Here is a 22,067-nt window from a genome sequence, read left to right on the forward strand (position 1 = left end):
AAAGTGGCATGTATGAGTGGAGAGCAATCCCTATTTAGACTTGCACTTATACAAATATAGGGGTTAATGTGGGACTGGGGCAGGACTGTGTACTCTATAAAATGCTGCTAAAGATCTCCACACTATATGAATACACAATAACCGTAATAATTGGGTGCAGCAGGATCCATCTATGCCACGTGCATTTGAAACTAATACAAAGGATCAAAGCTCATCTCCTAGTGTCCTTGTGTCATCTGTGTATGTTCAGTCCATTGTTTACTTTGGAATTGAGGCTCCATTGGGGGCAGGAGCTTTTAACATTAAAGGTGCATACGTATGCTATATGAGACCCAGTTAAGGCGGCCACCTCTGCCGTGTATACAGGTGTTCCCTAAGCACATTAAAAGATCTGGAATGCTGGATCCTTAAAAGCCAACCCTCAAGGACATTGTTATCTTCCTTTACCCTCTTGCCAAAAGCCACTCTTGCGCCATGCCACCTTCCCTCCTCTGATTTTCCCAAAGAAACTGTACCCGAAATTCTGATATGCCAGAGTGAGGCGTCTGTACAGGACTCCACCCCCAAACTATTCAGTACTGATACCTTTGGGAGACCACCACTGTGCGTGTGCACCTCTGCGTGGGGTCTTCTCCCCATCGATGGCCCTCAATAGATGTAAAAAGCCGGAAGTTCTCAGCCCACAGAACTTTTCCTAGAATGAATCTGTAACGTTTGTGCAGACTGACCCTGTAATAGAACATCTAAGATTTGACAAGATAAACCTGATCTGCATTAGGTATTTTGTGTGTGGGTTGAGGAGCTGAACCATCTCCAGGAATATTCATCCATGCGAGCAGAGTCATTAAGCATCATCCAGGTAACCAGCTCAGAAATAACAAGCTATTCACTGTTTATTAACGGATGCCAGGTGTGGTACTGTGCCAATACAATCACCTGAACTATTGGCCAGCTAACACACTTGGTTTCGTTTGGTGTAGTCAGTGATTCTCAGCCTATGGTGTATGGACTATGCTAATGTGTCAAAGATGCTGAAGCCCAGCTATAGTCTCTACTTATTGTGTGAAGAAAATCCTACAATTAATGTGCAGTTACAAGTGGTAAGTCAACCCCAGATTGCCCCATGATCAATAAAGCAATTATGATTTAAGACTGGTTCCTTCCCTGAAGAGATATGAGGACCCCCTGACTTGTATTGTTTTGAAAGTCTTTTATATCACCAGCAGTCTAAAGGCTCATACACTCGTTCAGCATAATGCACAACCAACCCCACAACAAGACCAACTGCACAACAAGTTGTTTACTTGACAAATACGTACACATGCCAACCTGCATGATTATTGGGCAGGTTGATCCACCAGATGGATCTGGCAAACAACCTGTTATCAGTTGGACGTCTTGTTTGCCAGCCTTGCACACGCCCAACTATCTTCCAACAGACCAAGTTTAGAAGATCGTTGTGCGGATTGTTTGGACATTGTAATTACAATATTGATCTGGAGGCAATTTGGTTTTAAATTTAGCATGTTTAAATTACTAGTATACTTGACTAATGCTTCTGGCAGTGATCAAATATGATTTGAGCAGATATTCAAGTCAGAGCTCTTGGCTGGCAGTTACCAATCCGATGCCAGAGGACCACCAGAGTTCCATGGACCACAGTTTGAGAAACACTGCCGTAGGTGATGGGTCCACTCTTAGTTCTTTAGTGTTTGTGGGTGTTGAAATGTGGCTTATGATTTATTTGGGGATGTTGGTAGCTCACACCTTTTTGAAGGCACCAATTTCGCATGGACTGAGACCCTGCAGGTCATCCACACTATCAGAAATACATTAATTAGCTCTTCAGTCCTGGTAGCTGCATCAATTGAGGCCTGTAACATAATTGGTCGTCTGTCTCTTGCAGCCAAATTTGGATGTAGAAGATGATGAAGATATGCCACCGAGCAAGCCACATCGGCTGAGCTCCAGCAATTCAGATCAGGACAAAGATGGTGAGGAGGAAGAGATGGCCCAGGAGGAGTTCTCACAGTACAGTAACAAGGTGGAGTTTGCTGGTGGAGCTGGGGAAGAGGATGGCTCTGCTGTGGAGACTCTACAACAGGTAAGACATTAGAGGGACCAAGACAGGTTCTTTAAATCATTTTCTCTAGTGAAAAATAAATTAAAGATGGCAGACTACACATTCCTCTTGGTTTTCTCTAAGACGTCAGTTGCACGGCTTTCATGCTGATTGATCTTTTGCCTTCAGTGGTATATTAGATCCAGGCCTGGAACAAACATGCAGCTAGTGGAGTTAAAGTGATCCTGTTTATAAAGTGATCTGTAGGAATGTACAGAGGCGCCAATAGGGTAAAAGAGACTAAAATTGTTAAAACGTTCAGTAGGCGGTGGTGGACCAGCTACTTGAAACGGACACAATGCTTGTCGATTCTGGAAACAATCATTTATTCACATATACTTCTATAGAAACTGGCAACGCGTTTCACGGGCACAATCCCGCTTCATCAGGCAATATATAAAACGCAGTAATACACTGAAAATGACAAAGATAAACAATGCGCAATCAGGCTGCTGTGTATGGGGATATTCATAAATAATGCGTATCAAAAGTTTGATAACAATGGGTCAATTTTGGTACATGTGGAGGAGTGGAGTGGGCAGATGTGTCAGATCTGCAGTGCAGAGTCTGTGATGGATATAACAGGTTGGTAGATAAAGCGTGGTATGGGGTCCAAACAGTAATCACTATAAGTATGGGATACAGAGTTCACTTAAATTATAGGGTGTATGGTAGCAGTGTGGTCAGTGTTCATATAAGTGTATTTGAGGGGTGTGAGTAAAAAAGTATACAGGAAAGAACGTCCAGGAGGGACAAACAGATGCTTATTCTATGGTGAGAGGAGGGTATTTAGGGGGTGAGACTGCCAAAGTATCGACCAGAGATTCAGAATAACCAGAAAATAGAAATGTCACTTACCAGCAAAGAGTCCAATATCCGTTTGGCACCTCTGTGCTGGCTAATGGGTTCGCTGCGTTTAAATACATTGCTGGGGGATAGTAGATTGATTGATTGATTGATTGATTAGGGGGAGGGGAGTGGGGGCGGGGAGATGACTGCCCTATCCAGAAAGGGAAAGAGATCGGAGAATGGGAGTGCGCCCTGTCAGTATTGTCCCACGTGTGAGGCTCTACTGTGTTCTGCCTCGTACGAGTGCTATGGGCGGGGAGGGAGCTGGAATGGTGGGCGGTATAGGGAACTGGCAAGGGGCAGGAATGTGGTGACGTGGCGCTAGGAGTTTGTGTGCGCATGTGCGAAGGGCGCGTGATGCGCGCATGGTGTGAGGAGCATAGAGCCTCTCACCCACTGCGCAGGCGTGCCCTTACATGTATGGAGGCGGCCATTGGGGTTGAGGGCGCTCTCCGGGGATATGAGGGTTATAGTGGGCTTATGTCGTTCAAATCAGTGCGCAAATAAGTTTCATCTATTCATGACTCAACTTCCATAAAAAGACCTGTGTTGCAGTGTCTAAAACAAAAATATAATAATAAATAGAAAATATACGTGTATACTATTTCTAGTATATGTAGTATGGAATCATGTGCTATGATGCTGCCCTCTAAAGGGGACAGAAAGGAAAAACTAGAAAGGAAGATGCATGGAGATGTCTTTATTATATTGGATACATTATATTTCATAAAAATATAAATATGCAATAAAAAATAATAATAATTAGACTGAGGTAAGCAATATAAAAAGAATATCATGTAAAAAATGTCATCGACCACTCTTAGCCCCCAAACCTGCCATCACATTCAGACGGGCGCCCAACCTCCGCAGTATTCTAGCCCCCAGCGAATTACGTCAGATACTGACAGAGACTACACAAAATTCCTCTACCGCAGTTCCAGGTTGCACTCCTTGCAACCATAAAAGATGCTTAGCCTGTCAATTCATAACACCCACCTCCTCTTTTACCTCCCAGATCACTAATACCGAATACCAAATCAAGGATCATCTAACCTGTGAAACCAAGAATGTCATTTATGTGATCACCTGTCCCTGTCAGCTGCAGTATGTGGGTAGAACCACCCAACAAGCGAGGAGTAGAATAGGGCAACACAAAAGGAACATACTCAATAAATACCCCCTACACAGCGTTTCACGTCCCATCACAGCAGTAATCCAGAGCTGTTTAGCATCAAACTTATCGAATCAGTTCCACTTAATCGATCGGATTCTTTTGACATTTTGAAAAAACGAGAAATGTACTGGATTCAAATACTAAAAACCCTGACTCTAGATAATTTTCTTCAGTAATTTATTTAAACTATCTGATTTCACACACCCTGCAATCAAATTTGTCTCTTTTTAAATAGTCGCCTCCTTTTTATTACGTTCGTTTATGTTGACCTTTTATGTAGATGTTTGTACATTTTAACCTCATTCTCATAACCTCCCTTATCTTCTTCAATTTTATGCTTTAATTTATAATTCAAATTTATCAATATCATTGTTTTTATCTCCCAGCCTGTTTTTACTTTTTACATGATATTCTTTTTATATTGCTTACCTCAGTCTAATTATTATTATTTTTTATTGCATATTTATATTTTAATGAAATATAATGTATCCAATATAATGAAGACATCTCCATGCATCTTCCTTTCTAGTTTTTCCTTTCTGTCCCCTCTAGAGGGCAGCATCATATCACATGATTCCATACTACATATACTAGAAATAGTATACACGTATATTTTCTATTTATTATTATATTTTTGTATTAGACACTGCAACACAGGTCTTTTTATGGAAGTTGAGTCATGAATAGATGAAACTTATTTGCGCACTGATTTGAACGACATCATAAGCCCACTATAACCCTCATATCCCCGGAGAGCACCCTCAACCCCAATGGCCGCCTCCATACATGTAAGGGCACGCCTGCGCAGTGGGTGAGAGGCTCTATGCTCCTCACACCATGCGCGCATCACGCGCCCTTCGCACATGCGCACACAAACTCCTAGCGCCACGTCACCACATTCCCGCCCCTTGCCAGTTCCCTATACTGCCCACCATTCCAGCTCCATCCCCGCCCATAGCACTCGTACGAGGCAGAACACAGTAGAGCCTCACACGTGGGACAATACTGACAGGGCGCACTCCCATTCTCCGATCTCTTTCCCTTTCTGGATAGGGCAGTCATCTCCCCGCCCCCACTCCCCTCCCCCTAATCAATCAACCAATCAATCAATCTACTATCCCCCAGCAATGTATTTAAACGCAGTGAACCCATTAGCCAGCACAGAGGTGCCAAACTGATATTGGACTCTTTGCTGATAAGTGACATTTCTATTTTCTGGTTATTCTGAATCTCTGGTCGATACTTTGGCAGTCTCACCCCCTAAATACCCTCCTCTCACCATAGAATAAGCATCTGTTTGTCCCTCCTGGACGTTCTTTCCTGTATACTTTTTTACTCACACCCCTCAAATACACTTATATGAACACTGACCACACTGCTACCATACACCCTATAATTTAAGTGAACTCTGTATCCCATACTTATAGTGATTACTGTTTGGACCCCATACCACGCTTTATCTACCAACCTGTTATATCCATCACAGACTCTGCACTGCAGATCTGACACATCTGCCCACTCCACTCCTCCACATGTACCAAAATTGCCCCATTGTTATCAAACTCTTTTGATACGCATTATTTATGAATATCCCCATACACAGCAGCCTGATTGCGCATTGTTTATCTTTGTCATTTTCAGTGTATTACTGCGTTTTATATATTGCCTGATGAAGCGGGATTGTGCCCGTGAAACGCGTTGCCAGTTTCTATAGAAGTATATGTGAATAAATGATTGTTTCCAGAATCGACAAGCATCGTGTCTGTTTCAAGTAGCTGGTCCACCACCGCCTACTGAACGTTTTAACAATTTTAGTGTCTTTTACTCTATTGGCGCCTCTGTACATTCCTACAGATCAAATCATCCACCCTTGGTGGAAGGGTGAATACCCTTTTTTCCTTCTATCTACAGAGAGTGACGTCTTAATCCTGAGTGGGGACAGGTCTAATCTCCCCACCTGCTTCCACAGTGGTTGCCTTTGCGGTAACCCACGTTTGTAAGTATAATACTTACCTTTCACTTTGTCCCATTATCCAATACATATTACACTATTTTGGGCTCTCGGTTTTTCTGATTTACTGTTTATAAAGTGAGACTCCATCCCGAGTCAATAAAACTTTCTTCACTTGCTAAGCTGTTCCCCTGTATAAAGCTACATATTCACCTAAAGATGTCCTGCAGAGCTCTGACGCCCAACCCTGGCGGGCGACAGAGCACACAACTCCTTATAAACTTCAGCCTCCGGCTGGCAATGTAAATCTTATGTGGGGGAAGCGGAGGGATGGCTTGGGGCGGAGCGGCTTCCGGCGGATGGGGTGGTGGAAAGAACAATGTTGTGTGGTGTTCAGGTGTCGTGCTCCGCTAAAGATTAAACATGCCAGATCTTTGGCAATTGTCAAGCGGCTGTTGTAACCACACTGGTCTGACTGCCCGATTCGCTGCCATGGAGGTCGTTTTTGTTTGCCACAGCCGAGTTCAGGCCAGTGTGGTTATGGGCCTTAGCTGTCACCATCTCCATTCATGTGATATTGGTGATGGCCATTGATTAGATCAGTGCCTACTAATCCAAGGAAGGAAGCAGGAGAGAGGGAGTAAGGGTTGCATAAGTTATGAGTCAGGGCTGATTCTCTATCTATAGACAGACACTGGTTCCCTTTAAGCTTAACTCCACCCAAAATTTGTATTTGGCGTTTGGACAGAGCATAGAATGTAAACAACCAATGCCAGGTTTTTATTACTGTATTGGTACATATTGTGGAGAATTTTACTCATTTCCTGTTTTGGGCAATGGGTGCCAGAAAGGACAGGTAATGAGGGTGACCTTTTCCAAATGTAAGCTTAGACCACAAGATGGACACTTTTTTTTTTTTTTTTTTTTTTATTTCCCAGAATGGAGAAGTGTTGGAATTTCTGTTTACTACTGTTACTTCTCATGGGGAAATCTCACTCCCCTCCTGTGAATTTCACGGGTGTCCCAAAATTCAGTAAATAAGAGGAAATCTCCACAATGGAGACAGAAAAATCAAACTGGCGGTAATTGTAACCCTTCCCCATTCTATATTTAAAACTTTAACAATAAAGGTTTACATACACTAATAGGTTTTTGGTTTTTGTTATCCATAGTTTAGACATTCGATTACAGTAATCATCAAATCCAATGGAAATCTTGAAGCTAAAGCATTTTTGATTAATGGGGCAGTTGAAATATTGATCATGTATAGATTGAAAATGCCGATTCTCTGCTGGATTGATCCAGCCAGATGGGGCGGCAGTAGCACCCGATCGAGGCTCAGCATAGCTTTGTACTGAATGGGCAAGTGCTTTTGGCACTTGTTCTCACTTCTTTTAGTTGAATCCTTTGAGGATATATTTTGTTACAAACTATAGGCCTTTTAACTAAGGATGTGGTTTTAGGAGACAGCTTGGGATACCGGTATATATGACCTATTTTATTTTTTACATATATTTAGTGGCACTGGTATTCACTGGCTTGCATTTGGTTTTGATTTGTGAATGTATTGGACCCATTTTTCTATTACCAGCAGCCCTCTCCTGCTGCACTTGGTTTTTTCTTGCGTTTATAATTATCACTTATCTAAATGAATGTAAACCTGTCACAAACTACATATCATTATGACCAGTGATTTTTGCCTGCTGAGATATTGTGAAAGAAATCCTGTCTCAAGGATCCCCATAGACCTCCAAGACTTTCGTATAAAACCTGTTGGTCCTTTTATTGCCATCGCAAATGGTTGATGGCAATAAAAAAACCTGGAGTTTCTACTCTTACCCCATGCTACAAAAAGTTGTGAAAAGCTTGGTACTGCTAACGTTGATTTATTTCTGATGCACTTGAACTTGTCTTGACAAGCATTACTGGAAATGCAATTCATATCCAAACAATTGACATTCAGGATAATACCTATCGTGCATAAGATGGAAAGGGTGTGAGATGGGCATTGGGTGCCAGCGGATGCACCAGTGGGTGTGCCGTGCACCAGTTGGCACCCACTGCCCATCCCACACCCCCTCCATCTTATGCATGGTAAGTATTATCCTGAATATCAACTGTTTGAATAGGAATTGAACTTTTCTCAACAAGAATGGAATGCAAGTGCATCAGGAATAAATCAACGTTCGTGCCGAACTTTTCTTTTGTCGCTCTATATTGCTTCAGCTCAGAGCACACTAACAGACTGCACATCGCATTCTAATTTGTCCTCTCCACGTGTGTTGTTTCCGTGTGCCTGCCCACTACTCTTGTTGCTACAAAGGTGTACAGTGCTTAATTACTGTCTCTGTCACAGTTGGAGAGATTTAATCCACTTCCTGTTAGTACAGGAAGTGAAGAATTTGTAGCTCCTATAAGGTGGTTTTGGAGAACTGGAAATTAAGGGAAAGTTTCCTCTTGGGCAGAGATGGTAATAAAAGCCTGAGCAGTTTTATTTATCTTCCACACTAGCCATATTTCCTGTTTGAGTTAGAAATTCAGTTAGGGAAATGGGTTTTAACGTCCCTCATCATTTGATTCTTCTTGTTGTTGCAGGTTGTGGTAACGATTAGTGATGGCAATGTCACTGCCCCATCCAGTACTGTGGGATTGACCAATATAACTGTGACTCCTATCACCACTACAGCAGGTGCACAGTTTGCCAGCTTGCAGCCAGTGTCTGTAGGTCACCTGACTTCTTCTGACCGTCAACTTCAACTGGATAGCTCCATCCTCACTGTGACTTTTGATGCTGTCAGCGGCAGCGCCGTGCTGCATAACCGACCAGCCGAGCTGGCCATCAGCGCAGCCCCTGAGGTTCCAGGCTCCCACCCTGTAGCACATTTTATTAACCTCACCACCTTTGTGAACTCTATAGCCCCCCTTGGAGGCCAGATTGCCACAGATGGACCTCTAACTTGGAGGGTGGTGCCAGTGGATGAAACTCCACCTCCTATAGAGGAAGACCCTCCCACAGAGCAGACTGAGCAGGCTCCTCCGGCTTCCCCTACACATGCCGGCCAGAATGGCGAAGCAGACACCCAGGAGCCAATGTACAGTTACTGATCTGTGAACTTGCTGCTGACCACACTCTGAACTGGAAGGATTGTTACTACTAGGCCTATTTAAATTATATGAACTTTTTTTTTTTTTTTGAATCTTTTTTTTTTTTTTTTTTTTTGTGGATATGTGACAATGTATTGTGATGAGAAGAGGGGCAATTTATTTCTCAAACTGGTTTAACAGTTATGAAGGTCTCATAAAAATTGTGTAAATGATCCACAGGTAGAAGGGAAACGAGGTTGACCTTTTGTGGAGCCATTTTGTTTTTGCCATGGCAGTGTAAGTTCTGTGTCTGTTTGCCAAAAGATGTAGCTGGACAGTTGGAAACCCACTGAAAATAAATATTCTGTTATTATGCATTTATAGTGCAGATGTTGTTTTTTTTTATTATTTTTTTGCAGTGCTATGCAGAGTATATGGAGTTTTTTGAAAGAACCAGCACACTTCACAATATATTCTGATGTGCACAAGGTTATGGCTTGATAATGGGCGAATAGCCCAGAACAGCTTGTGGCCAGAGTCAGTCACCGTGTTTCATCAGGTGACACGTGGGACTTTGTAGTGCTGTACTTCAGGCCTGATTCACATTAGTGGTGAGCGGAACGTATACTGTACAGACGGTCCGGTATGCGAACGGATCCAATGTTAAACCAATGGATCCGTTCACATCTATCCGCTTGTATGGATCCATTGTCCGTTCCGCTCAGCGGACAAAAAATTCTGCAGGACCCAATTTTCCGGACTGTTTCACTTAGTAGAACGGAAACGGAAGGTTTTGCAGCTGCATAGGAACAAATAGAAAACTGACAGTTTACAGCACACTGGCAATAAAAACTGACAATTTTTACCTGATCCTGATGGCCGGATCCATACGGCCGGCTCCGCAAAAAAAGATAATGTGAACCGGGCCTTACTGTCCTTTGATCAATGGGTGCTGGCTATTTAAAGAATATTGTGATTCTATATGGATGATCAAAACTATGCTGATTGAATCCCATGGATGGTCACCGTATGTTTGCACTTTTTACATTCTGAATAAAATAGAAGTTTATTCAGAAGAATATATTGTGAAGTGTGCTGGTCATTTTTAGAAACGACATTGGCCTCAATTCACTAAGATCATGCTGGAGATAATAAAGCAAGAGAAAACGTACCACCACACAGTAAGAGAGTGATCTTATCTCTTCATTACTTAAAGCGGACCCAAACCAAACTTTTTTTTTTAATTAAAAATTCTCAGTTGCACCACTCTGACACATACAAAGATAAATAAACACTCCTTCAAACCTATGAGCATTTCAGTGCATGCTTTTCACCCTTCTCTTTTCATAACTAGGGTTATACTGGGGGCAGCCATTAGCAATTCCTCCATTTCCAGACACCACTTACTCCATCAGTTTGCCGGATTTTGTCCCGGCAATTTGAAAGGAAGGGAGGGGTTCCTCCAATAAATGTAAAATATTTTATATTTGTCATCATGCAGCTGAAAAAAGGCTGCTATTTATTATTATAATTTAGAAAATAGATTTTTTTCTGAAATCTTGTATTTTTAATTTGGGTCCACTTTAAGTTACCTCCTCTGTAGTTATTTTCACATGCAGTTAAAGAGACACTGAATTGGAAAAAAATATATGATATAGTGAATTGGTTGTGTACTATAAATAATTACTAGAAGATTAGCCGCAAAGAAAATATTCTCATATTTTTATTTTCAGGTATATAGTGTTTGTTGTGTAATCTGCACATATTATAGAATGATGCAATGTTAGAAAACTCAGCATTCAAAATGATTCTTTCAGAGCAGTCTGTGAACTAATGACATCTCCTCTGGCAGAGAAAAATTAAATAGTTCAGGAACAGTTGAGATAATAAAAGTCAGAAAACAGCCCTCTCCACGACTTTGAAAGTCGTAGAGCTTAATGGCTTTTTTGCATAGAGATAACTGGAGTTTCTTAACTCTTCCTGTACTGGAAACAATTAGACTGATGTATCTGATCTTAATGTTTTATTTCTTAGCTGTACTACACATACAAATCATAATATCATATTTTTTTTTCGCTTCAGTGTCTCTTTAATAAACAGCCCGTCTTTAACTCTGGAGTTATTTTAAGGATTGAAGGGTTAACTTAAAGACAGAAGCGTTAACTTTAGGTTTGCTTGAGGTAAAATGTTTCCTGAATATGACATGCCTCATCACCATGGTGATAACTCTAGAAACGTTATTAAAGACAGGAGATAAGCTTAGTGAATTGAGGCCATGGTCTGCCTGGTGCTCTGGTGTATTAACAGTGGCCAGGGGTTCCACATTGGTCACTCATCCCAACATCACATGCCTTTACTGCGGCGCACCCAAATTGACCAAGTCGACCTGAGATTATCCAGCATGCTCTATGCATTTGACCGATTTTGGCCCTAAATTGGTCAAATCAACGATTAAGCATTCTTGTTGTGCCACCAATTTTCTTTCGATTTGCTAAAATATCTAATCCGGTTGATCTGGCTGCACCAGTGGCGTAGCTAAGGAGCTGTGGGCCCCGATGCAAGTCTTACAATGGGGCCCCTCAAGCACTCTATACATAACAATTAATACGGTGCACCAAAATCTGCCAATGGCAACTACAGTGTCAGAGGTGCAAGAAGGGGATGGGGAACAGCTTGTTAATGATTACCACTATTCAAAGTATCTATAGAAGTGATTATTATGAGCACTGGACCAATAGAGAGCTGATACTGTAGTTGAGGGAGTGCCCTTCGGGGCCCCTCTGGCCCAAGGGCCCCGATGCGGTCGCTACCGCTGCACTCCCTATTGCTACGCCCCTGGGCTGCACAATCACTAGATGTATAGCCAGCTTAAAGCGGAATATAACCCTGCATTTCAACTTTGCTCTAAAACATTATTTACAGTATATTATATGCAACCAGCATTTTTTTTTTTTTTTACTAGACCAGCATTGGAAGGGTTACACAGGGCTTTAAAGTCCCTGGAGATTTTTGCAGACCCATCCGAACTTGAGTTAGATACATTTGTGTAAACAAAAAGTATCTAAGTGTTTATTGTGACTCATCTCTCTCACTGAGAAGGAGTTGGAGGACAGCCAAAGAGTGTGTAACATTTCTAAATATATACATATAACTAAATAGAATGTAACTATCTGAACGTCTGCAGGAACTTAAAACCTCTGTGTTTAACCCTTCCAATGCTGGTCTAGTAAAACAAAAATGCTTTTTGCATATAATATGCTGTAAATAATGTTTTAGAGCAAAGTTGAAATGCAGGGTTATATTCCGCTTTAAGATGCCTTCATGACAGCAGTTAATTAGGAAGCTTCCGGGCACCAGTTGCAAAAAGAAAACTCCTTTATTTCATCCTCCGTACAAATATTAAAAAGCAGATGTTGTAGCCTTACAGTCTGTTTCGCAGAGTCTAGCTCTGCTTCCTCAGAGGCAAAAAGATTTACAGTATGGATTTATGGCAAATCTTTTTGCCTCTGAGGAAGCAGAGCTAGACTCTGCAAAACAGACTGTAAGGCTACAACCTCTGCCTTTTAATCTTTGTCCTGAGGATGAAATAAAAGTGTTTTTTTCTTTTTGCAACTGGTACCCGGAAGCTTCCTACTTAAAGGGGCACTACAGCGAAAAACTGTAAAATTTAAAATATGTGCAAACATATACAAATAAGAAGTACATTTTTTTTTCCAGAGTAAAATGAGTCATAAATTACTTTTCTCCTATAATGCTGTCACTTACAGTAGGCAGTAGAAATCTGACGGAGTGACAGGTTTTGGACTAGTCCATCTCTACATATGGGATTCTTATCAAGGCTTTTATTCTTTATAAACCTATTCCCTAAAAAGGATTTAAACAATGTTGGCCAGCTTTCCTACTCTCTACACAGTTTTTTGGCAGTTGGACAGAGCAACTGCCATGCCATTCACTAAGTGCTTTTGAAAATAAATATATCCCTGAGAATCCCCTATAAAGAGATGGACTAGTCCAAAACCTGTCACTTCTGTCAGATTTCTACTACCTACTGTAAGTGACAGCAACATAGGAGAAAAGTAATTTATGGCTCATTTTACTCTGGAAAAAATGTACTTTCTATTTGTATATGTTTGCACATATTTTAAATTTTACAGTTTTTCGCTGTAGAGCCCCTTTAACTGCTGTCATTTTGGACCTTTTTTCCGGAGGCACAGTGGATACACCACTCCCTCAGTGGCTCTAACCAGTGCTCCAGTGCCAGTCCAAAAACTCTCTACTATACTTAAAGAGTCTGAAGCGAGAATAAATCTCGCTTCAGACCTCATAGATAACGGGCATGTGTGCCCCTGCTAAACCGCCGCTATCGCGACGCTAAACGGGGGTCCCTCACCTCACAAATCCCCTCCGAGCAGCCGGGGATCTCTTCCTGGTTGGGGCAGGGCTAACCGCCACAGCCCTGCCCCACGCACGTCTGTCAGCGCGTATCTCCGCCTCTCCCCCGCCCCTCTGCCTTCCTTCACTGAGAGGGGCGGGGAAGAGGCGGCGATGCGCGTCTGATAGACGCGACTGGAGGCAGGGCTGCAGCCGTTAGCCCTGCCTCCAGGAAGAGGAAATATATGACCAATTTTACGACCAACTTTTGCGGGGTGGGTTTGAGGGTGAAGGGACCCCCGTTTAGCTGTGGGATAGCAGCGGTTTAGCAGGGGCACACATGCCCCTGCTAACTATGAGCTCTGAAGCGAGAATAATTCTCGCTTCAGAGTCTCTTTAAAGGAATACTATCGATTCACATATTTTTTTTCAATTGACACAGGAATTGTTTGGGAAGTGCTGCTAAGTACTGGTGTATACATTTTAGTAGCAACTTCTTTGTCTACTGTTAGCAAAATACATTCAGAGTTTACTGACGCCAAAACTGACGGCTGACTGAGCCATGAGGAGAGGGGAAATTCCCCTCACACTTGATCAGTTAACTCTGTGTAGCTCTGTGTGTGACAGAGAGAGACAGGACACAGGAGCTGCAGCTGTTGTGAGCTTTGTTTCTGACTGTAGTGTCTGAAAAGAGCAGAGGAAATGTAATTAATTGTCACAGCTTTTTCATATTGTTTTTGCTTTCAGAGTTTGATATGTTTGATATTTGCTTTCTGTAGTCTGCTATGCAACTCTGGCTGTGCATTGAAGCAGACACCCCTTCTGCAATTCATTTGTCCCAATATAGCTAAATCCTACCCTCAATAAATTACAGCTTTTGCCTCTGATATTTAACATGAAAAGTGGGAAAATGTTTACACAGCTACTTAGACATTATTTGTACATTGTCATTTTAGAACACTTGGGTATCGATAGTATTCCTTTAAGATGCCTTCAGAGGTCTCATGGAGTTCATATATCAATCTAGCAGAGCTGTTTTGGCGCCACAAAGAGGTTGGCCCCCTATTAGGCCAGTGGTTTTATGTTGTTTTGGCTGATTAGTGTAGGGTTGCACAATTTCATTCAGTGCTGTGGTATTACTGAGGGTGAGAATTTCTTTATATTCAGCGCAGCCTTCATGTCTTTTGTGTGTGTGGTGTGACACCTGTCACCTCGTCCCGCCTGTGGGCTGATCTGCAACTGACTAACGTGATAAAGGGTGAAATATAACGCAGGGTGGAAGTACCTGCATCAGCTAATTGAGTGCTTCTATTTCTGTGCTCACATTGCCTGGAGCCATGGCTGTGAAACACCAGATCTGTGTGCTGCAGACAGTCACCCTATTGTGCAGCCTCTCCTGGGTCTACCAAAGCACCTGTGTGCAAATAGCTCTGCATCAGTGCTTACTTTTTTGACAAGCATATATTAAAATGTCTCTAAGGGCTAGTTCGCACCAGAAATCGCTAAGCGTAATCGCAAGTGCATAGCGCTTTTTGTAGCGATTTGCAGTAGTGATTCCCGGCATGTGCCAAGTGATTTTTTTTTTTTTTATTTTTTTATTCATGCCTACTGATTTTGTAGCATTTGCCACAAGATCTACAAAATCGCTAAATGCAAACAGGAAGTACACTTTGACCTGGAAGTGAACAGCTTTTGGGAAAGAATGCTTTAAATTTGCTCTATTCAGTGATATTTTTGTTGTAAAAGCCATTTTACAGTTTTTGTATACCCCTGTTTGTATTTGGGGGGAAAATGACCTCGCTCTGGGGTGAACTAGCTCATACAAACACAGAATCCCATTTCACTACATTCACCATTTTGCTTACTTTAGCCTTATTTTACAAGACTATTGTCAACACCATTGAGTCCCATTGAAGAGTAAAGTAATGGTGGCCACTTCTGGCTAACTACTTTTTAGGCACTTTTTTTAAATTTTATTTTTTATTTCTTTATTACAAATCTGATGAATTTTGGTGGTCAAAGAAAATGTAGTTCATCAGGCTGGGTTATCCCTTGCCCCATTACTTCATGTTCCAATTCTGACATTCGCATGCCCCACCGTAGGTAGAGACAGATCAACATGAATATCCTATATAATAAAACTGCCGGTGTCCCTGCGTCATTCTGTCCCTGTGTTGTGGTACTGCACATGTGCAGGACGGACAGGAGGACGGGGCCAGGGAACTGGGCGGACGGGTGAGTGTGCGCGGTGGATGGGTGGGCGTAAGCGGGGCAGATGGGCGCATGCGCACAGACTGGCGGCGGTGACAGCATGAAAAGACCTAGAGCCCGTTTTTAAATGGGCTTAGGCCAACTGGTTCTAATATAAACTTACCGTGAAGGGCAAAGTCGTGTGATCATCATGACTTTGAAACAACACTTAATTTGTATTGCTTTCATACTGAGAGCAAGTGCAGTGGTTGGAAGCAAGGGCAGTGTGTTCTTTTCCTTGCACCATATGATGCATAGGTGTAGCGCTCAACATTACCTACTTCCAATAATATAAATAATATGCGAATAGTATGTAAATTCTATGAATAGTCCAGCACACAGAGCACATATAACTAGTAGAGATGTAGCGAACGGTTCCCGAACCATTCGCTGGCGAACATCTCTGAAAGCATGGGGCTTTTACTACTTCCGGGTCGCTCTGTCCCGGAGTAGTACGCCTGCGCTGCCCGGCAAAGCGCGTCCTAGATCGCGCTCCTGTTGCCGGGCACTCTCTGCGCATGTGCGTGACGTCATGAACGACGTCACGCACATGCGCAGAGAGTGCCCGGCAACAGGAGCGCGATCTAGGACGCGCTTTGCCGGGCAGCGCAGGCGTACTACTCCGGGTCAGAGCGACCCGGAAGTAGTAAAAGCCCCAGAGATGTTCGCCGAGCGAACAGTTCGCAACATCTCTAATAACTAGCATACATTAATGTCCCAGTGTTGCCATTCTGTGCTGATACTTCAATCTGCACTTTATACAACAGCAGTTCACACAGTTCAGATTACTCCAACACCAGCTTGATTGATTCCACAAATAGATGTCAAAACACCCTTACCAACAGGATTGGCTGATCAATTGACAAATCAGCATAAGCGGTTTATGAAGTGAAGAGATGCAATCCACCTTTCTCATGAACCACCTTCTTCCTAGATGTCACTCAAAATAAAAGCAGTAGAAACATAGCGTGACCCTGTTTCAACTTCCATATAATCACCACAAGTGCTCAGTATGTAGCTCCCCACTCGTGTCTCCACCACCGTGGAAATGAGAAAAATGCACGCTCACCAGCTTCTATGGCTGATCCAGTATTGACCAGCTACAATCGCTTGTTTGGGCTATCCACCCTGACCGAACAGCACTCCACCTTAAAGAACTCAGAAACAGGCCTCCATAGCGTAATTCCGTTTAATATGTGTATAAAAACAACAGTATTGCACTCACATGTCATCAGGATTAAATGTGCATTTAAAAGTTAGACGTCCCCACTGCTGCCGTTCGTATCCAGCGTCTCCGCACACTGCGCCTGAGGCTCCGCCCTACCGGTTTCGTCATCAATGACTCATCAGTTCTTTTCCTTGTTTACGGTTTAGGGCTGATTCACACCAAGAGTCCTTTAAAAAAAAAAAAGCATTTCAAAAAGTGCTTGGAAATAATTTATTTGACAGTAAATCTGTCAGAAAATTGCATTGTGTGTACCTAGCATAAGAGGCAGAGGAGCAGCAGGACTGTAAGGCAACTGGTATTGTAAATCTGTCAGAAAACTGCATAGTGTCTACCTAGCCCAGGCATGGGCAAACTTGGCCCTCCAGCTGTTAAGGAACTACAAGTCCCACAATGCATTGCAGGAGTCTGACAGCCACAGTCATGACTCATAAAGGCAAATGCATAGTGGGACTTGTAGATCCGTAACAGCTGGGGGGGGGGGGGGTTCTGAGATTTTCAGATCTGACAAGATTAGCTGCATGCTTATTTTTGGTGTTCAGACACTACTGCAGCCGAATAGGCCAGCATGGCTGCCAGGCAACTGTTATTGATTAGAAGGAAATAAATATGGCAGCCACAAGATCCCTCTCGTTACAGTTGCCCTTTATCCAGTTGCCCTCAGTTCTAAGGATGACTGATTTTTAAAGTAATGTCCATGTTTTTCTTTGGCTCAGTCAGTTCCCTCTATATGCTTTTTCACAATGCACTGCTATGGAAAGGTAAAACACATCAGTTTAACTTCTGGTGTAAAAGAGACCTGCTAAGCAGGGCTGTGGAGTCTGAGTTGGAGTTGGGGCAATTTTGGGCACCCAGAGTCGGAGTTGGAGTCTGAGTCGTTGATTTCATAAACTGAGGAGTCGGGAGTCTGATGATTTTTGTACAAAATGCACAGCCCTGTTAGGCTAAGGAGTCTGAGTTGGAGCCATTTTGGGTACCCGGAGTCTGAGTTGGAGTTGGAGTCGGAGTCGTGGTTTCATACACTGAGGAGTTGGAGTCGGAAGATTTTTGTACCGACTCCACAGCCCTGCTGCTAAGTTCACAGTGGGGTGTTGCAGTGCGATGTGATGGAATTTAACACAGAAAATTGCACTGCTATTATAAGTCTGTAACATTCAGGGTGCATCCGGTGCAATGTAATCCAATGGACTACGGTATCCCAACGCAGTGCATTACTGCATGACGCACACATTAACGGTGGCAGTGAAGCATATTTTTTATTGGCTTTGATGCAACTTTTCCTTCCATCGCGTTACATTGTGTTTTTACAGGGAACGCAACACAGCTCACACTGTGAACTTAGGCTTATGTGCACATTGTCGCATACAATTATTAAAAAAGTATGCCTTAATCATAAGCAAATAATTTGTTTTTACAATTCATTATACAGTATAGCTATGTAGGCTCCTACCACTTATTTCTTGAATCATCATTACTTCCTGTACAACAAATAAATGTATTCTTGTCCTTTTTCGACTTACTAGTCTTGCGTGCAAGATTCTCCTTCAGGGCACTTAAGACATTTTTCCCTTATGTGCCCCAGATGCAGAGAGGCTGTTTTCATGTGACTTTTCAGAATGGGGATTTCAGCAGACCTAAGAATGTAAGAGACCAAGATTCTATTTATTGCAAGGTTTCTTTAGGCCATCTAAATAAAAAGAAGAGTAGCACCAATGCCTTGGGCAACATCTAAAAATAACAAAGACAAAAAAAACTACGCACACCAAATAGAACAGCCACGTCAGTAGACCCATTTCTGAGATTTTGTGACGCCAATATTCTGCTCTCTGCCAAGTTGAGTTATGGTCAGGGCCATCTTTGTAATCCCTAAACCTTTTCATGGCCCCATACAAGATACAATCCAGGGCTTCTCATGGGGTCCATTGCAAAGTTCAGGTCTGGTGTTTCTTCTTTTGTACTGGATGCTGAAGTACTGCCTACACTTCTCTGATGAACTGGTTAGAGATTTCTGCTAGGTAACTGCTCACTGAGGATGCACTTCAGCTATATGTGGGAAAAGGTCCTTCCAGCCCAATGCCATCTTATCCCTTCTCCCACCCAAACTAACTGAATGCAGTACTTCCAAACGTCCACCTACCTTACCCACCTACAAAGGTCCTCAATTTCAGGATCAGATAGCCACAATCCTTAAAGAGAACCTGAGGTGGGTTTGAAGAATATTATCTGCATACAGAGGCTGGATCTGCCTATACAGCCCAGCCTCTGTTGCTATCGCGAACCGCCCTAAGGTCCCCCTGCACTCTGCAATCCCTCATAAATCACAGCCACGCTGCTGACAAACAGCTTGTCAGAGCTGGCTGTGTTTATCTCTATAGTGTCAGTCTGCTGCTCTCCCCTCCTCCTGCAGAACTCCAGTCCCCGCCTGCATCCCTTCCCTCCCTGCTGATTGGAGAGAAGGGACGGGGGCAGGGACCGGAGCTATGCAGGAGGCGGGGGAGCAGCTGAGACTGACACTACAGATGTAAACACAGCCTCACAGCACGGCTGTGATTTATGAGGGATTGCAGAGTGCAAGAGGACCTTAGTGGGGTTTGGGATAGCAACAGAGGCTGGGCTGTATAGGCAGATCCAGCCTCTGTATGCAGATAACATTCTTTAAACACACCTCGGGTTCTCTTTAAGGGGCCCATACATTGGTCGATTTCAGCGTTTGATCGAATTTGCGGCTGATTTCAATCGATTTGATCTGACCGGATGGAAAATCTAGGTCTATCTGCTGCTGGCAGCAGGCGATGGCCCATAGAGTTGCATTGGATCTAGTGGTGCAGTAACGCCTTTAGATCAATTTTTAATAGATTTCCCATTTCCAATAGATTTCATTCTGAAATGTATTGGAAATCTGTTCCTAGTGTGTGGCACACATCAGATAGATTCCTGTCAGATTCGACCTGACAGGCATCTGACAGAAATCTATCTGATGGTCGAATCTGCTGCAAATCTATCAGTGTATGGCCACCTTAGGTTTTCGATGCAAGTGGCAGACAACATAATTTGAGTCATCAACTATTTAGAGTATAATTCGAATGTTACTGAACAAACCTTGTGTTGGTTGTGCACGTTAGATGTGTGTATGAGCCTTTACTCATGACAGACAGATATACCTGACCAGTCTTAATTTACATTTAGAAAGAAAGAAAAAGGGTGAAATCTCCTACTGGTTTTGGTACATCGTCATAGAATATTCACATTTTGATGGATCTTTATAAAAACCACAATTGCTGGAAGTATATAGTACATAGTAAGGTATAGGTAATACTGTATGAGGGCACTGAGAGCCAACAACCTTACTGAAACCTGAGCGTGGGAGAATTGGTTCCAACTTTATCAATACGGTGATGTAGTGCACCCCACCCCCCACCCCCATGCTGAAATTGCCTGTTTCGTCTTCTATATACACTGGTTCCCTCCGACGTCCCAAAAACATATAGGCAGGTTAATTGATATTCAAAAGACAATGACTGGCTATTGTAGGCATTACATTGTGAGCTCCTCTGAGGAACAGTTTGTGACATGACTATATACACTAAAAAAGCTGCTGAAGTCAATGCTAAATAAACCTCACAATAGTAATACATTTTTCCAAGTGTGACAAAAGCATTAACCGTTCTTATCCATTCACTGCAAATGGATTCTTTTAGCTGTATAAAATATTTTCAAAAGGTGTCCACACCCAAGTGGACATCCTCAAACTCCTTATTGGTTTCAGGAACCAAATAATGCTCCTGTGCAGTTTTAAACTTATGAGAGGAAGGCCCAGAAATGACATGCAGGGTTTTATAGTCTAAAAGTGTTGTTGGAATAATTGGGAATTGCGTCAGAGGGTTGACTGAGATGAGGGTTGTAACTGTCAGAACAGGGTCAGAGAGTTGGTTGATATGATATGGTAGTACAGAGTCAGAGTGTAAGAATATGTGATGTTTGGAAAGGGTGTGGGAGGTCTACCATGAAAATAGGGGAATGCTACATTTAAGCCTTCTACACACGGCTGAGGTGGCTGGTTGATAACCCTCCATGCGTTTGTGAAGGGTCTTACTGATGAATTGCCACTAACTGTATAGCAGTCCTAACGGTGGTCTGCTAAACTCCTTGGGAAGGGCTGCAAATGTTTGCAACCTAACTACAGTTTTTAATAAAGCTACAGTAGGTTTGCTGAATCAGTCATGGATCTCATAAGCAAATCATTTTACAATTCATTTTGTAGCTATAGATTCAAGCACTTTATTGCCAGGTATTTTAAATATTTAAACAATTTGTACCCTGTAAATTATTTCTGAGAGGATTCAGGGTTTATGAAGTTTATGGTAGATGGGAAAAAGCTGGTTTTCAGTCTGTCTGTGTGCAGATTGATCTTAGAATGTCAAACCTAATGGAAGGAGTTCAAACAAGGTGTTTCTGGGGTGAGTGTTGTCCTTGATGATGTTTTTGGCCCTTCTCATACAGCGAGTCTTATACAAGAGTTCCAGTGATGGCAGTTCATTGCCAATAATATCTTCTGTTTTAACAACTTGCTGCAGGGCTTCTCCAGCAGCCTTGGTGCAGCTGTTGTACCAGGCCGTCATGCAGCAGAGCCGGGCCGAGGCTCCAGCCTCAGGGCGTAGTGTAGGAGGGGGCGCACAACTCACTCAGCTATCATTTCCCAATTGTGTTTGAAGCAGAAAAAAATAAGAAAAGGGGATACATGACAGTGACTGCAAGCCAGATAACAAGAGATTAAGGTGTTGGGGGTCTTGGGGCACCTCTTAGTGTAATAGCAATCAGTGTGTGACGGCTGGGGTGGGAGGGATGGAGGGGCGCACTTTGCTGTCTCAGCCTTGGGTGCTGGAGGACCTTGTCCCGGCTCTGAGTTTGGTCAAAAACATTTTCTATAGTGCATCTGTAGAAATTAACCAGCAGCTTCTGTGGAAGGTTAGTGCTACTTAGTTTCCTCAAAAAGTAGAGGCGGTGTTGTATTTTGTAGTATATACAGGCGCTGATCCAATCT

General features: G+C 42.8%; 1 protein-coding gene and 1 long non-coding RNA gene across 7 annotated transcripts in view; one reads left to right on the plus strand and one right to left on the minus strand.

Annotated features, from left to right (window-relative positions):
* The window catches only part of PRDM15 (PR/SET domain 15), an 87,540-nt gene extending 77,983 nt beyond the window's left edge, over positions 1-9,557 (plus strand). For all 5 annotated transcript variants that reach the window (XM_068270384.1, XM_068270386.1, XM_068270383.1 and 2 more), the window contains 2 exons: positions 1,907-2,104; positions 8,692-9,557. In XM_068270384.1, the coding sequence (XP_068126485.1) occupies positions 1,907-2,104; positions 8,692-9,201 (708 nt within the window). In that variant the 3' untranslated portion in view covers positions 9,202-9,557. The remainder of the gene's footprint in view (positions 1-1,906; positions 2,105-8,691) is intronic.
* A 7,345-nt stretch (positions 9,558-16,902) lies between these two features.
* The window catches only part of LOC137547146 (uncharacterized), a 39,624-nt gene continuing 34,459 nt past the window's right edge, over positions 16,903-22,067 (minus strand). For both annotated transcript variants that reach the window (XR_011026504.1, XR_011026503.1), the window contains exons 3-4: positions 18,547-18,660; positions 16,903-17,196 (exon numbers count right to left, since the gene is read on the minus strand). This is a non-coding gene — a long non-coding RNA (uncharacterized lncRNA). The remainder of the gene's footprint in view (positions 17,197-18,546; positions 18,661-22,067) is intronic.

Source organism: Hyperolius riggenbachi, chromosome 2, assembly GCF_040937935.1.
Source record: "Hyperolius riggenbachi isolate aHypRig1 chromosome 2, aHypRig1.pri, whole genome shotgun sequence".
NCBI classification, from domain to species: Eukaryota; Metazoa; Chordata; class Amphibia; order Anura; family Hyperoliidae; genus Hyperolius; species Hyperolius riggenbachi.